Genomic DNA, 15,795 nt, shown 5'->3' on the forward strand with positions numbered 1-15,795 from the left:
TATACCGGTTTCACTTTAAACTTTGGATAATTTTGAAAAATTCACCAAAATTAAAGTGGCGAAATATGGTATCCATTTTTAGCCATGGATCCAAATTTCGCCACTTGATTTTTTTAAAACCGTTTTCGTTGAATGGTCTCTAGTTATGTCATTTCTTTTATAAAATTGCAGAAATTAGAACAAAATCAATGAAAAAAAAGTTAGTTGACTAAATATCGAACATTTATATTGAATATTACAGTTTCCTTAACGGTACACCGTTTTAAAAGTGGATTAAGAGCAAGTGGCAGTGTTACCAGGTCGATTGCCCATTTTCCCGCTGCCCAGAGGTTGATTTCCCGCTGTCTAGAGTCTATTTCCCGCTAGAAATCCCGCTGAATCAAAAGTCATATTATTCTTTCGTTTCTGGTACAGAATTAAAATTTAAAAATATTCATTTCAGTAAGGCTTGCATTTGAAATCAAGATGATCTGCTGAAACTGAGCGGTTTCAATTGAATGAACATTATGCAAATTTGCTGCATTTATGTTGACGAAGCTTCAGGAAACAGAAAAAGAAATATCTTGTTATTCTTCATAGACACCGCTATTCTATATTTCGAGCGAATTGGTATTTCGAACGAAAGTTTTTTCGAACGAAATTTCCGCCAGCAAAATCAAATGGGCAAAACATCTCGTTCGAAACAAGTCGAACGAAATAAAGGTTTGTTCGAAACACAGAATAGGGGTGATAATGACAATTTACTACGAAATTTCGTAAGAATTATAACATTAAGGAGTCTAAGAACACATGCGAAAATTTCGAAAGAAGCTATTAGCACAAATTCTCTTTCTTTGTCTAGCTATGATAAAAATCATGCAAAATTTCAGCAACTCTGGCAAATGGTTATGGTTTTTGGTGACAAAAGAAGACATGTTTCAATTTTTATAAGCAGCCAAAATTCAAAAATATCTGTAAAACGCATCGGCTCTTTGTTCTCGCTGATGTTTTGTTTTAGCAAAAATGTACCGATTTGTCTTTTAGACTTCGGTTTTATCGGCTCATCAGCCGATTTGTTTTGGTTTTGTTATCATACAAATGCTGCGGTATATAGCAAACTATGATGTATATAGAAACATAAGTTGTTTGTGTTGTTTTGTTTCCAATTCATGAATCAGTTGGATTTTGCCATTCGCAACGAATTAATTTGTGGAAAAATTAGAAATACGCAAAACGGATTGGTTTGGTGGTCTTCTTTTTCAGTAAGTTCTAATGAGTATTTGTCAGAACTGATTCCATTCTTGGCAAAAAACACGGAGTTTTCTAATCAACAGAATATACTGAACTATCTGCCAATACACGAGCAGACATTAGAGTGTCAATAAACGAAGTTATTTGCTGTCAACCTCTCTTTCAGCACTCTTTTCGCCTGCCAAATATCGCTGAATCGAGATCCCGCTAAATCCCGCTGAGTTATTTAAAAAACCGCTAGATTCCCGCTAGCCGCTGTTTGGTTAATAAGTCCCGCTATCCGACTTGAAATCCCGCTAAATCTAGCGGGAAAACCGCTGATCTGGCATCGCTGGCAAGTGGATTTCGTGGATTGACTCCACGAAATTCCTTGCTATTCAATGCCAAAAGGACGACAAGTGAATTATTGTTGTGGAATCTTCGGGAATACAAAACACATTTTTAAAATTAAACGAAGTGTTTCAAAGGGAAATCGTGTTTCAATAAAGTGTAATTAAAGTCAGCGAAGTTTGTAACAGAAAATTTAATGGCGATTTTGTGTGATTAAAAAAGGAAGTGCTATTTGAGATTTTACAGAGTTTGCCGATCCCCGAAATTTGTAGTTTAATTGGAAATAACAAAAAGCAGAAGCTGTAATTTTGTGCGTATGCCATTCTTAACCAGAATCACTTGACACACTTTATGCTTTCCGCAAAATATAAAATAAAAACAAATTAATATTACCATTTAGTTAACATTTTTTCGAAGGATAATTAGGGGGAAGTCGGCCACTGGCAATTTCTCAAAAACAAGGAATGATAAAAATATTTGAAAAGAATGGAACAATAGTACTTAAACGGTAGTATTTTCATAGTATTTTCATGGCCATATGTCCGGAATTATTCCGGATTCCGTGTTTTTTTTTTTGTATGCCAGAAGGGCATTGGGTTAAAAGGCCACTGCGACAGTTTGACCTTAGAGGGGTTAATGCAAAAGAAAATATTTTAAATTCTTTTTAATTGTTTGAATAAAATGCAGTCGCTTTACTTAGAGTTTCCTAAGGCCTATATGATACAATTGCTATTTGACTAGAATTTCGATTCGCATATATTTACCGGAGATAGAGAAAATTAAGTTACTTTATGAGTGAATTTTAGTCAATATGTAAAAATATTTCTACTATTTTGGTGCTTTTCATTAGTTTATTTGTGGTTTTATTGGTATTTTATTGGTTTTCAAAAACGTTTCATGAACAATCACTTGAAAACGAAGCAAAATCTATTTACCAACTAGATTTATTAAGAATATAGAGTATTCATTTATACATTTGCAGCTATTTGAATAGGGTTTTTCTGAAGTGGCGAAATTTGGGTCCAGAGGCTGGCGAAATTTGGCAACCGGGTGGCGAGATTTGGGCTCAGAATACACATTTAAATAATCAATATAACGAGAAAAATACACAATTTAGTATGAATATGATGATTGAATCAGCAAAAGAAATGTCAGAAGTATAATTTTTTCATGTTATGAAATATCTGAACTTATAGGACCTTGTTCTGTTTCGTTTCATGTAAATTTTTTGGAAAAAGGTGGCGAAATATGGATCCGTCACCCTATATGGAATAACACAATTAATGGAACACCAAACTTAATTAAGGAAACATTAAGCATTAATTGAAGCATATATGTACCTCAATTAACAAGAAAAATTAAGTTATATTGTGCTTAGTGGCGCGACTAATGGAGCAGCTACCCTAGTATAACATAGGTAAAAAGGCCTTGAGAAACTTTTGGCTTCTAACAAGTTACTAAATTCCATGAGTAGGAGGTTTAAGAGCAATTTTCAATACAAAATGTTCTCAACTTTCGAATGAAAGTAACCGAATTTAGCTAGCTAGCACAGTTTTTGTACCAGAACTAATTTTAAGGGAAGCAGAACTAAAAACTTAAATTGTTTAATAAGTCTGTAAAAATTGAGATATGATCACATGCATAAAAGAGTTTTGACGTAGGACTACGTCTTACGGCAAGTTTTGAAATAGGGTGTCATTCCAAAAAATCGAAAAATGCGAGCGTCACGAAAAATGAAAGGTTTTGAGCGCTAATAGCTCTGCGGTTTTCCGATCGATTTTCAATATTCTTACACCAATCGATCGAAAAATCTTCTAAGAATTGACCCAAAAGAAGAAAAGTATGGATTCTTGATGTTGAACTATTGAAAAATTGAAAATAATGAACCTATGTTTCACCAGAATTCTCGCTTCGTGATTGGTTGGAAGGTTCTTTACGATGATCTAAACCTATACCAATTTGACATCTGTGCTTGGGAATAGTGATGTCCGATTACTTCTCGATTAATCGAACTAATCGATTATCCGCTAAAATAATCGATTAATTTTTAATCGATTGCTTTATGTTCCGATTATTAGATAATCGATTAACTGGCCGATCGATTATGCCGGATTATTTAAAATTGTACTCTAATATCTGGCTGTGAAGTCTGTCGATAAAGATGGGTCAAATCTTAGAAAGGATGTTTAACCCCAAGGCTTTGCTTTTAATCATCCAGTTTGTACGCAGTAGGCCGGTTTAAATACCACGCTGAAGCCTAAAAACCAAACTAAACTTTATCTAGATACTAACTGTGCCACCGCCACAATAGGTCAATGGTCGCAGTGGAGAATGTACCCAAAAAAAACTGTGCCACCGTCAAAAGATAATTCGAAAATTTGTCAGTCTGTCAGACACGGAATTTTGTAAGAAATTTTTAGAAAACTGGGTAATAACCTTCGTCTTTTTCTATACAAAAACCAAAAAATGCGGTCTCCTCGATTTCTATGTAACTAACCTAAGTCTGACTGCACATTTCAAAACACTCGGGGACAGTACTACGGGACACAAAACTATTTTTTGGTGTCGGGGATTGTAACGAGGTTACAAAATAAATAAGGTAACAAACCCTATTGTCCAATCCCACACACAACCGTCACTAAAAGCCTGTTCGCGTTACCTGCCGTTATCCCCGAAAAAAGGTTAGGGTACCGCGACGGTAAACAAACCATGCTAAGCCCACCGGATGGAACCTGGCGAAACTAGCCAAAGCTGAATCGTCGGTCCCGTCGTAATGTCCTGTGCTTGACAGGACAGGCAAATCAGTCTGGGGAATGAGCGATTTTAAAGATAACCACCTAAGAGACGACACGCAAGATTGGAAAGGGCTAGAAATTAGAAGACGCAAAGTGATACATGAGAAGACAAAAAGCGAAGTAAACTAGTATTCGGAAAAGATACAATAAGTAGAAGTAAAGTGGAAAAAACACGGGTAGAAAATATAGGCGCTAAAGCGAGGTTAGATTACCTAGTCGAACGAAGCAAAAGACCACCAGCACCCTCCTTTAAACGAAGGTCTTCCCTTAAATCTTGAGAGCGCGACCGACGTCAGTCGGCCTCAACACGTGTCGACCACGAGTGTGTGATCCGATTCTCCGAGCGAGCAGGCAGTTGCTACCATCCGTGGCCCTATACACCATCGATCGTAGGAACCGATCGCCGAAGAGCCAACCGTATGCTATACCCACCATATAACCAATTGTTACTGTCCGTGGATTCATCACCGTTCGTACCGGCTACCGGATGTCGGACCCGGTCGAACTAAAACATTCGATTCACCATTTGCCACCCACCACGTATTTTGTACGGGCTGTCTGTAAGCGGTCTACGAAACCGCTAGTCTAGCACAGCCACCTGTTCATCGGAACATCAGAGACCCTTCGTCGACAAGAAGCAGCAGGCCGTAAGAAAAACTGAAGAAAACTAACCACTAGATTAAGCGAAACGTGTAAATGAAGATCTGTTAACCCTCAATGGTGTTTGCTACGATATGTGTTCTCGGAAAGTGTGAGTCCCCGAATGTGCCCCCCCCCCCCAGATCGGCTCGCGAGTTAGCCGCCGGTAGGTTAGTGTAGGATGCCTAGGGGACACTGCACTAGCCGATGGTTGCTCATGTCCCCCTGTTGAGTCGGTCGAACGGATTTAACCGATGTTAGGTTAGTCGGCATTTCGTTCGTAAGTTTATAGTTGAGCGTTTGATGGACCTGTCCTGAGGTATTCTAGCCGGACCGGGATTGTATCGCTAAACACGCTCCTTCACGGCAAGTTAATCCTTGCCTGGCGCTTAAGTGAAGGTTGTCACTGCTTCCTGCCCCAAAACCCATCCCGCCCCGTTAAAGGACGTAAAGGTTATAACCAATCGATTATTTCGATTAAAAAGTAATCGATTGTTAACTAATCGATTAACTGAAAAAATCGGACATCACTACTTGGGAAGTAAGCCAAAGCAAGTGACCAAGTTTCCTTATTTTAACAAGATTTGTTAACACCGCGGTTCAACCTAGACCATTTTGATGTCCTTGCTTGGGAAGTACGCCAGAGAGAGTATCAAAGCCCCCTCGTGCCAACAGATTTCTTACGAACGCGATTAAACCTAGTCCAATTTGATGGCTGTGTTAGTGAAGTGTGCCAGTAAAAATAACACAAGTTCGTTGTCCCAACAGATCGCAAATTCTTTACTGCGAGACGATTAAACCTCGGCGAACTTGATATCTGTGTTGGAAAAATGTGCCACAGCTGTAGTGTTCGGTTATAATACGACTCTGTATGAATATGCATGCTTGCCGTTTCATTAGAAGTGTAGTGAAAAGATGTGCTGTTGATAAAATAGGATTGAATTGGTAAAATCCCTTCAACGTGGGAAACCATGGATAATAAAAACAATCTTTAATTTCAGTAAGGTAGCAGGAAAGCAATAGTTTGTGTTCTTGATTTTGTTAAATTGTTTTCAAATGCACAATCTTTTGAGAATTGAACGTATGCAATGTTACTACTTTAATTAAATGTTACATACAACGCATGTAGCATGTATATATGTTGCATATAGCATGTATCGTGTACCCCCGTTGGCCTTCTTTAATATGAACATTTTCAATCTGTACCCCGGTGGTATGAATACGTTCACATTAAAAACCGATCAAGCGTCATACACAATTGACGTTAAAGTTGACCGGGTAAATTAGAAAAAGGCAAAAAACCTAATGTGTTTCCTCTTGCTCTAGAGCTTTGGCAATATAACTCATATGGAACTTACCTCTCTCCAGCACTCAAAATAGACCGTTTTAGTCGAAACTGCCGAGCCAATTACCTATTATACAAACCGGACGTTTAGAATTTGCGCATGTTTGAGATGTTTACAAAACATTTGTTTTCGTCAAATCAAAACAACAAGTTCATAGGATGTGCGTCTTGCGCGTATGTGAAAATGAATAGAGTTACCAAATGTTCAGATTGAAAATGAACTCGCCCAATCTGAACGAGGTGTTTTTCATATTAGCGGGGGTTGAGTGTATACATGAAGAATCGAATGATTACAAGCATGAATACATGCCACTATCACTACAAAGAGACTTACGTAGTCCTGCGTCACCTATATATGCGGTCGTGTCTTGTACACAACCCCTCTGATTTTTTCGTCAAATGTGGTCCCTTACCACTCTCTGAAATATTTGCACTAAGCTACCTAACGTCCTGTGTAGGGTAATTTGGGGGAATTTGGACACCCTAAGCAAATCACCTATTATCCCAAAATCTAAGCATTAAAACTCAAAAAAGTTGAATCGTATACTGAGATTGATTTGTTTTCTGTTTACCAGCGGAGTTTAACAATTGTATCTAGCATAGTTTTAATATTTTCTGAAACGATGGTTCTGCACAATTGATGAAGGGACGGTAGGGGAAAGTTTTGGTGAAGGAAGGGAAGAGCGGAAAGGAAGGGGGGGGGAGGGGGTATTGGTAGCTATGCTTGACAAGTAGTCATTTTGACTCCTACCTTTTGTCCAATGCTGGAAGGTGCCATCCTTTTTTAAAAATTCGAACGCATAACAAAATGGCGGACATTCAAACATAAAAATCAGTTTTTTAGCCGAAAAATTGACTTTAAACGTTTCTAAAAAATACATGAATTGCAATATCGACAAAAGGATGGGTCAAAGACAAGATAATTTTATAAGCTTTGAAACAAACAAAGTAGCTAGAGAATCGCTTGAGCCGTTCTTGAGATATTTATGGTACCGACTTTTAAACCTGGTTTCGAGAAAAACGGCATTGAAGTTTTTATACGCTGTGCAATTGAAAAAGTACTATGCCTCCTTAAACAATGTTGTTTAACTTCTACTGCGTAGTTCGGTCTATTTAACAAAAATGTACCCAACTCCTGTCCTCTTGACATAAAATAACCCACACAAAATGGCAAACCCGCACGAAAAATACTTACTTCCTTAACTTTGTCAATACTCGCAGTGAATTCCATAACATGACTATCTCTATCGTGCCTTAAAGGCATAATAGTCTGTATGATTCCATTCAAGGAAACTCCATTTGTCAATGATTTATCAACTGAAATTAAAAAAATACAATACATCAATTGCGAGTTCACAATTCTGCAATAGGGTAGAAGTACCAAATATAGTAGTAGCACCCATTATGGTAACGCAAAAGAGTTTATTGATATTTTAGCACGGAAAACATGTTTTTCTTGATTCTCAAATAGGTTTGGAAATTAGAACTAACTCTCCTGTGCCGATTTCTTAAATTAGGGTACCGGATGGTATTTTCAGCACGCTACTAAATGCGACATATATTACCTTTTTTGCTGCGCTTTCCCAAATAAAAACTTTGTCGCTATATAATAATACTGAAACGAATGTAGTACTCATAGGCTTTAATGTGTTACATCTATTTTTCTAAAAATGTAAGTAATTTGCTAATTTTTATTCAACAAGGTTTTCTGGCAGCACGGTTACCATTGATACGCGCCTTTCAAAAGCTCAAAGGTTTTCTAAAAAAAGCTGTTGTTTTTGAACATCGGGTTCCTACAAGTAGTATAGTTGTGATATATTAGTGCCATGCGTTTTATATCTTATAAAGTTTAGTGTCTTCTAGTGCAAATAAGTTACAAAATCTTAAATAGAATGTATGCTCTTTGTGGCATTATCGTGTCTCTAGTCGCACAAAAAAACCTTATCGCCTTGCAGCAGTGGTTGTGCATACTTTGTACTAAAATAAAATTACAGTATGTTAGAATATACCTGCTATGGTGCTAGAAATGGACTGTTGATCATCAGTTGCGAAATGTACTGCAGAAACTTTCAGGCCAATGTGCTTTAAAATTACCGTCGATCACTCAGTTGGTGTACCGTGGTTGCATAGTTACTGTAGTGTCGCTCCTTTGTAGATCAATATCTTTGTATGCAGCTATACACCCAATAGTTTGGATGCAATTTGAAACTGTTCTGTTTGAGTAGAACTTTTGCGAGAGTGGTGAATGAATTCTTGCGTAACTTTTCAAAAGGACCTAAGTAACATTGAGAGACTCTCTTTGGTCTTCCTCTCTTCCGATTATTACGGCGACATAAATGCATTTCAACAAGTTTTCTTGATGATTAGGTAGGTAGTGACACCAGCAACCGATTTATGCAAGGCTGTTGTTTTAAAGTGCATTTGCATCTCCGTGGCAACCGAAAGAGAAGAGGCACAAAGAGAATCTCTGTTACTTACTTAGGTCCTTTTGAAAAGTTACGCGAGAATTGAGTGTGCCTAATATGTAACTGGTTGTGTAAGGCGACATCCATTTAGTACGTCACGCAAATTTTGACCAAAATCAACCCACCCTCCCCCCCTTGTCACATTTAGTCACACATTCGTGACCCCCCCTGAGAAAGTACGTCACGTCACGGAAACCCCCCCCCCTTCACAACAAAAAAATTTTCATTCATTTTCAAAATATTCATTCCAACCTTTTTATTTAAAGCTATCAAATGAAATTCAGCGAATAAAAAAAGGAAAATTTTCGAGCTTATAAGTCAAAGATTCGCGGATTTTGAAGATGATCTTCAATTGCTACAATCGGATAGGCTTCAGAAGTCGCTGATGTGCCGTCGATTAATGTTTCGCGCATATTCACGCCCTTTACATTCATCCACTCAAATTCGTCTGATCTAGTTGAAAGAATCAGGACTTCCTGCTGACGTCTTGCAGCAACACACCTTGGAAGAACTTTTCTGACGGATTTTGTCATTTTGTGTATTTCTTCAATCGTGTAATCATTCAACACTAACTTAGATGCGAAATTTAATCCGCAAGTGGCTTAAACTCTATCTTTCAGAGAGCTTTTGAGTGAGGGGCAGTATAAATTATACCGAAAAACCTTAAAAGCAGCCGTGGAACTTCGGTATGAGTTTTTGTTCTTCGATTGAGTTCAGCACGAATATCAAGGTAAAACATTGCCATGGGTCTCTGGCAGCTTCCAGTAACCCTTCAGGAGTTTGTGCGACTGCTATTTGCGGTTGCAAAAATCTTTTAGGCAGGACGGTACTCAAGCAGCTCTTCAGCGGAGTACTGCATATTCTGTAAAGCCTTAATGGAGAGTTCATACTACATAGAATAAATGAGAAATGAGAAAAATGAAAAAGTGTTCATTCAAAAAATTTTACTATTTGTTTTAAAATCCATCAGTACGTTAATTTTATAGAAGCCTTCAATAGTTGTATCTTAAAATGAAGGCTAAATAATAATTTCCCGAATAAATTTTCCATATGATTTTTTTTCATGTGACGTCACATAACTTCATACCCCCCCTCCCCCCTACGTCACAAATCGTCACGATTAGGTCAACCCCCCCTCCCCCCTATAAGCGTGACGTACTTTATGGATGCCCCCTAAGCGTGAGTGGTGCTCTTTTTCTTGATCAGGCGAACTCGTTTTATACACGGAAATACATCCAATAATTCAGGTATAATTTCGTGCGTTTGTGTGAATGAGTATTGAGGTACTTTAGTAGCATTACTCGGCACGCTCTTCCTTACGGCAGCTTCCGCAGTGTCTGTATTTGCAACGGAGTTCTGCCGGTTGCACACAGCTATACATCCAATAGTTCGGGTGCAATCCGTCTACTATCATTGCTGGTACAGCATATACTATAACAAAGGTAAAAATAATAATTTGACAAAAATATTATTTTTACCTTTGTTATAGTATATAACAAAGGTTTAGAAATTGGTCAAAAACACTTGATCCGAGGCCCGGAGGGCCGAGTCACATAAACCAATCGATAGAGCTCGACGAACTGAGCAATGTCTGTGTCTGTGTGTGTGTGTGTGTGTGTGTGTGTGTGTGTGTGTGTGTGTGTGTGTGTGTGTGTGTGTGTGTGTGTGTGTGTGTGTGTGTGTGTGTGTGTGTGTGTGTGTGTGTGTGTGTGTGTGTGTGTGTGTGTGTGTGTGTGTGTGTGTGTGTGTGTGTGTGTGTGTGTGTGTGTGTGTGTGTGTGTGTGTGTGTGTGTGTGTGTGTGTGTGTGTGTGTGTGTGTGTGTGTGTGTGTGTGTGTGTGTGTGTGTGTGTGTGTGTGTGTGTGTGTGTGTGTGTGTGTGTGTGTGTGTGTGTGTGTGTGTGTGTGTGTGTGTGTGTGTGTGTGTGTGTGTGTGTGTGTGTGTGTGTGTGTGTGCAGCTAGTGATGTTCGTTAATCGCTCGATTAATTCAACTAATCGAATTACACATGGAATATACGAATAATTACCGATTAATCGGTAATCGAATAATTGAAAATTTCGGACATCATTATGTGCAGCTAATTTTCTATCACCTGTTTCTCGGAGATGGCTGAACCGATTTATGCGCTATGCGCTAAGGGGTGTGTCTTTAGAGAAGTTTATTAAGCGCATCTTTTTACATTATTAGGGTGACCGAGAATCTACAAACGAATGAACACACACAGAATGACACAAACCGTTTTTGGCAATACAAAATTTTTCACACGCAAAAATAGGCTTAAATATCGGTCAGTTTCCGCATACAAGCTTTAAATGACAAAAAAATGATGCCCTCAGTGTGTTCATGAAAAAAGATGGCAGTTATAGAATGGTTTGAATGTTGCCAATAACTTATCAATAACTTACATAGGCGGCGCACATTTGTTGCCAAATTCGAAATCCAACTGTAATAATTTTGTAATAATCAGGCTACGAGAAGTGGCCGAAAAATGACCATACACATAAGCATTCTAGTGCGGCGTAAAACAACCTCGACCGAATAAAACGCCGCTCCTGTAACAACACGACTTTCAAACTTTATGTAGCTTTTTCTCAGAAACTACAAAGCGTATGCAATCAACTTGTCTTGTGACAAACAGCTTATGTTTGATAAATTAATATCCCACAAGAATTAGGTGAAGCATATACCTCAATGAACAAGAAAAAAGAAATTACATTGTGCTTAGCTGCGCGACTAATGGAGTTTACCCCACTGTTAATCCCTATGGATTAATGCAATTGCACAAAAAAAATTAAAAAAAAAAATGCATGTTGGAAGCTATGTCTAAATGTCCCCGTGTCTCACCGTTGCTAATAGGAATGTTTTATGAAAAATAGTGAACTAGCGGACAATTTTTTTTTCAATTAACTCTTATTATTATGTGATGCCATGCAGTAATTTTAGTTTTAATTTAATATGTATTTGCTGTTGAACATCACTTAAAAATGATTGCAAAAAAATTTACGTTGACCCCCTAAAACTGACTTGTTGAAAAACATACTAAAAAATCAACAAATTTTTCTCAAACTACATTATGCGATGTAGGTTCACAAACTTCACTTTCCATGTAAATATCATGGATCTTGTTTTATGACTTAGCTATTCCCGTTGACTCACTATTGACTACTGTCGCCTACTGTTAGAATAATGTCAATGTTAATTAAGGTACGACTTATTCATTTTTGATCAATGTTACTTCTGTCGCCATCCTAATATTTGTGAGGTGTAGCCAAAGTTTCTTGGAAACATCGGGCAACATTAAATGTTGGAAAAAATACAAAAACAAGTTGTCAGTTTTTAGATAGTAGCTACTTGCTAATACCGCGAAAATAGCTGTTCGAAATCACGTCGGACTCGATTATCAACTAAACGTGTCGATTATTTGTAGTCGATTATACTACAACATGCAACATTGGTGTATTTTATCCATAACTAGCTGACCCGACAAACTTCGTATTGCCACAAATCAAACTGTGTTGTACATAAATCGTGAATCTCGGATGACCTTTCTCACAATCTTGAGTTTTGCAAGTTTCTGGGGAGTTCATGGGTGTTTTAATTTACAAATTTTCCTCACAGTAAAGTAGAAAACAACTCCCCCCATTGTTTAGCCTGATAAAATGAAGCGGATAGCATTTAAATATCCGCCATCATTACGAACCATTTCGCCGAATACCATTTTCCGGAACACCAATTCCCGGTTGACCGTAACGCGGAATATACGGAATATAGAATTTCGCAGAATACCATTTCGCGAAAAACCTTACGCGGGATGTATCATTTCACGGAAAATCTTTTCGTAAAAAGTACCATTTCGCAGGAGTGACCCAACTGAAGGAAAGTAATAGAGGTCAGTAGATCTAGGAAAATAAATAGACCTAGATAGAGGTGATCTCCACGGGGGGCCGTTGCTTCCGACAGCAGGTCACCGGCAACACTCGCGGCCTGTGGCCGTCTCGCGCTGAATTATCTAATGTTGATCTATTGATAGTTTTTGGTGGTCTTGTTATTGATTAATGTTTTATGAGTCTAAAATTTCTCGAGTTTGATTAGTTTTTGAGTTACGCAAAAATTTCTGTTTTATTTGTATGAGAGTCCTTATCCCCCTACCACAGGGGTGAGGGGTCTCAAACCATCATTAAAAAAATTTCTGCCTCCAAAACCCCCCACATGCCAAATTTGGTTCCATTTGCTTGATTACTTCTAGAGTTATGAGGAAATTTGTATTTCAATTGTATAAGAGCCCCCCACCCTCCTAAAGCAGGGAGAGGTTTCAATTCACCATAGAAAACATTCTTGTCTCCAAAAACACCCACATGCCAAATTTGGTTCCATTTGCTTGATTACTTCTAGAGTTATGAGGAAATTTCTATTTCATTTGTATGGAAGCCCCCCCCCCCTGTTAAAAGGGAGAGAGGTCATTATTCCCCTCCTAAAGAGGGGAGGGGTCTCAATTCACCATAGAAAAAAAATTGCCTACAAAAACACTCACATGCTAAATTTGGTTCCATTTGCTTGATTAGTTCTGGAGTTATGAGGAAATTTGTATTTCATTAGAATAGGAGCCCCCCCTCCTAAAGTGGGGAGGGGTCTTAATTCTCCATAGAAAAAATTCTAGTCTCCAAAAACACTCAGATGTAAAATTTTGTTCCGTTTGCTTGATCAGTTCTCGCGTTATGCAGAAATTTGTGTTTCATTTGTATGGGAGCCCCCCCTCTTAGTGGGGGAGGGATCTCTAACCATCACAAGAACATTCCCTGGCCCCAAAAACCCCCACATGCAAATTTTCACTCCGATCGGTTTAGTAGTTTTCGATTCTATAAGGAACATAGAGCAGACAGAAATCAATTTTTATAGGCTTAGATTTGTATGGGAGCCCCCCCCCCTCTTAGTGGAGGGAGGGCCGTCGAGAGAACCTTCCCTAGCCACAAAAACATCTACATGCAAATTTTCACGCCGATCGGTTCAGTAGTTTTCGATTCTATAAGGAACATACGGACAGACAGACAGAAATCCTTTTTTACAGGTATATGTAGATTAAATGTTTAGCCGTTATAAATCACATCAGAAATTATTTCGCATATGCCATAAACACCAATATCGAGACAATGAAATAAATTACAATTACAACAAATTTTCATAGTGACTAAAGTTCTTAGTGATAATGAAATAGAGAAAAAGTGCTACTGTGTTACCTGACTCATAACGAACCCCAATTTCCGAAATTTTAAAATCTCTCATGCTTTTATTTTTGGAGTAAACATGTAATTTCTTATGTTATATAGTTGATATTTGTATGCTCTATTCGAATTTATGATCAATTTAACGAAAAACCACACAGTTTGTGAGTTACGAGACCCTCCCCCGATTATAACGTATATTCGTTATGAGTCAGGTAACGCTAGCCTGATTTTTAATTACGTCCTGTAAACAAAAATAAAGAAGCGAGAGTTTGTTTCCTTACATGGCAGTTTGGAATAACTCACGCGGTTTTTACGTTTATGGCAACAATAGAACCTATTCAAAAATCAGGCCAGAACGGTATTCTAAGAGTGTGGACAACTAGGTGTGATTTGTAATACAGTAGGATTTCGATTTGGGCAACAAGGGCGTATCGTCTATGTTGCCAAAACCGAAACCGTGCCAAAATCGAGTCCCTTTTTTGAAATGAAAAACTTGAATGTAAATGGGTTAGAAATTGACTAAATATTATAATCAACGATTGCAACTATTTTCTCTTTAAAAAGTCCGCCTACCCTAGAGCTATCTGTCCTACTAGCACCGGACAGACAATTTTGACAATCTGCGGTAAGCCGTAGTCCTACGGCAATAAAAATATGATTGTTCGAAATATCCTATAACCGCCAACTTTTTTTTACATACTTAGGCAATCATTTTTTCGCTATTGAAAGCATGTATGCTCAAACTGACCGATATTTAAGCATATTTTTGGAAGTGAAATATTTTGTGTTGCCAAAATCAAACCATGACAAATTTGAAATCCCCCTGTATTATAAAACTTATGAGGCGCCAATGTTTAACATCTGCCGAAAAAAGCGAAAAAGTCATCCATTGACATGCATCATACAAGCATTTCAATTTCTGTGTAGCTCATCGAAACGGAACAACATAAAGCGAACTCCCCAATAAACTGCTTCCAAGTGACTTCTCAGTATCTTTGCCGCTGCAGCGCGCTGATGACCTATACAGTTCTGTGAAGTGTGAATTCACAGTAAGTCCACACTTGGATCGCACAGTGAAGTCACACTTGGCCTTCACAGTGAAGTCACACTTGGCCTTCACAGTGAAGTCACACTTGGCCTTCACAGTGGCAGAGTAGTTGTTTTCATGTCCGCTTTGTGCGGTGTTTCGGAGAAGAAAAGACGCTGTCGACAGTTCCATTGCCACTTACACTGCGTCTAGGAGCGAGTGAACTAATGATTATACCTCTGCATCCTTGCTATTTGATGAGAGAACTGTGTGAATCACTCTTCGCACCCGCTGTAAGTTGAGGTGCTGGCCATTCCTGTATTCCAGTGCGGCGTGGAACAACTTCGGCGAAATAAAACGCCGATCCTGGAAAACCACGATATTCAAACTTTATGTACCTTTTTCTCAGAAACTACACACCATATTGGAACAAACGTTTTTTTGTTTTGTTGGTAGTAGCTTGGCAAAGACTTTTATAACTTTTGAGGTTTGTAAACGAAACACAGCTAAAGAAAAAAGAAAAAAAAGACAAAATTTTGTTTTTTCAGGCATCTTTTCCTCTTCTTTTTCGTTTTTCTCAAGCTGTGTTTTGTTTACGAAACTCAAAAGTTATAAAAGTCTTTGCCAAGCTACTACCAACAAAACAAAAAAACGTTTGTTTCGAATGTTTGGATCACCGTTCAATTATATGTTTGGGTTTCGTTGATTTTTTTCGGTGAGGAATGAAACAGTTTTATATTT

General features: G+C 38.1%; 1 protein-coding gene across 2 annotated transcripts in view; it reads right to left on the reverse strand.

Moving 5' to 3' along the window:
• The window catches only part of LOC128733061 (uncharacterized), an 849,877-nt gene that overhangs the window by 440,424 nt on the left and 393,658 nt on the right, over window positions 1-15,795 (reverse strand). For both annotated transcript variants that reach the window (XM_053826645.1, XM_053826654.1), the window contains exon 4: window positions 7,535-7,656. In XM_053826645.1, the coding sequence (XP_053682620.1) occupies window positions 7,535-7,656 (122 nt within the window). The remainder of the gene's footprint in view (window positions 1-7,534; window positions 7,657-15,795) is intronic.

The sequence above is a fragment of the Sabethes cyaneus genome, chromosome 1 (genome assembly GCF_943734655.1).
Source record: "Sabethes cyaneus chromosome 1, idSabCyanKW18_F2, whole genome shotgun sequence".
In the NCBI taxonomy this organism is placed as follows: domain Eukaryota; kingdom Metazoa; phylum Arthropoda; class Insecta; order Diptera; family Culicidae; genus Sabethes; species Sabethes cyaneus.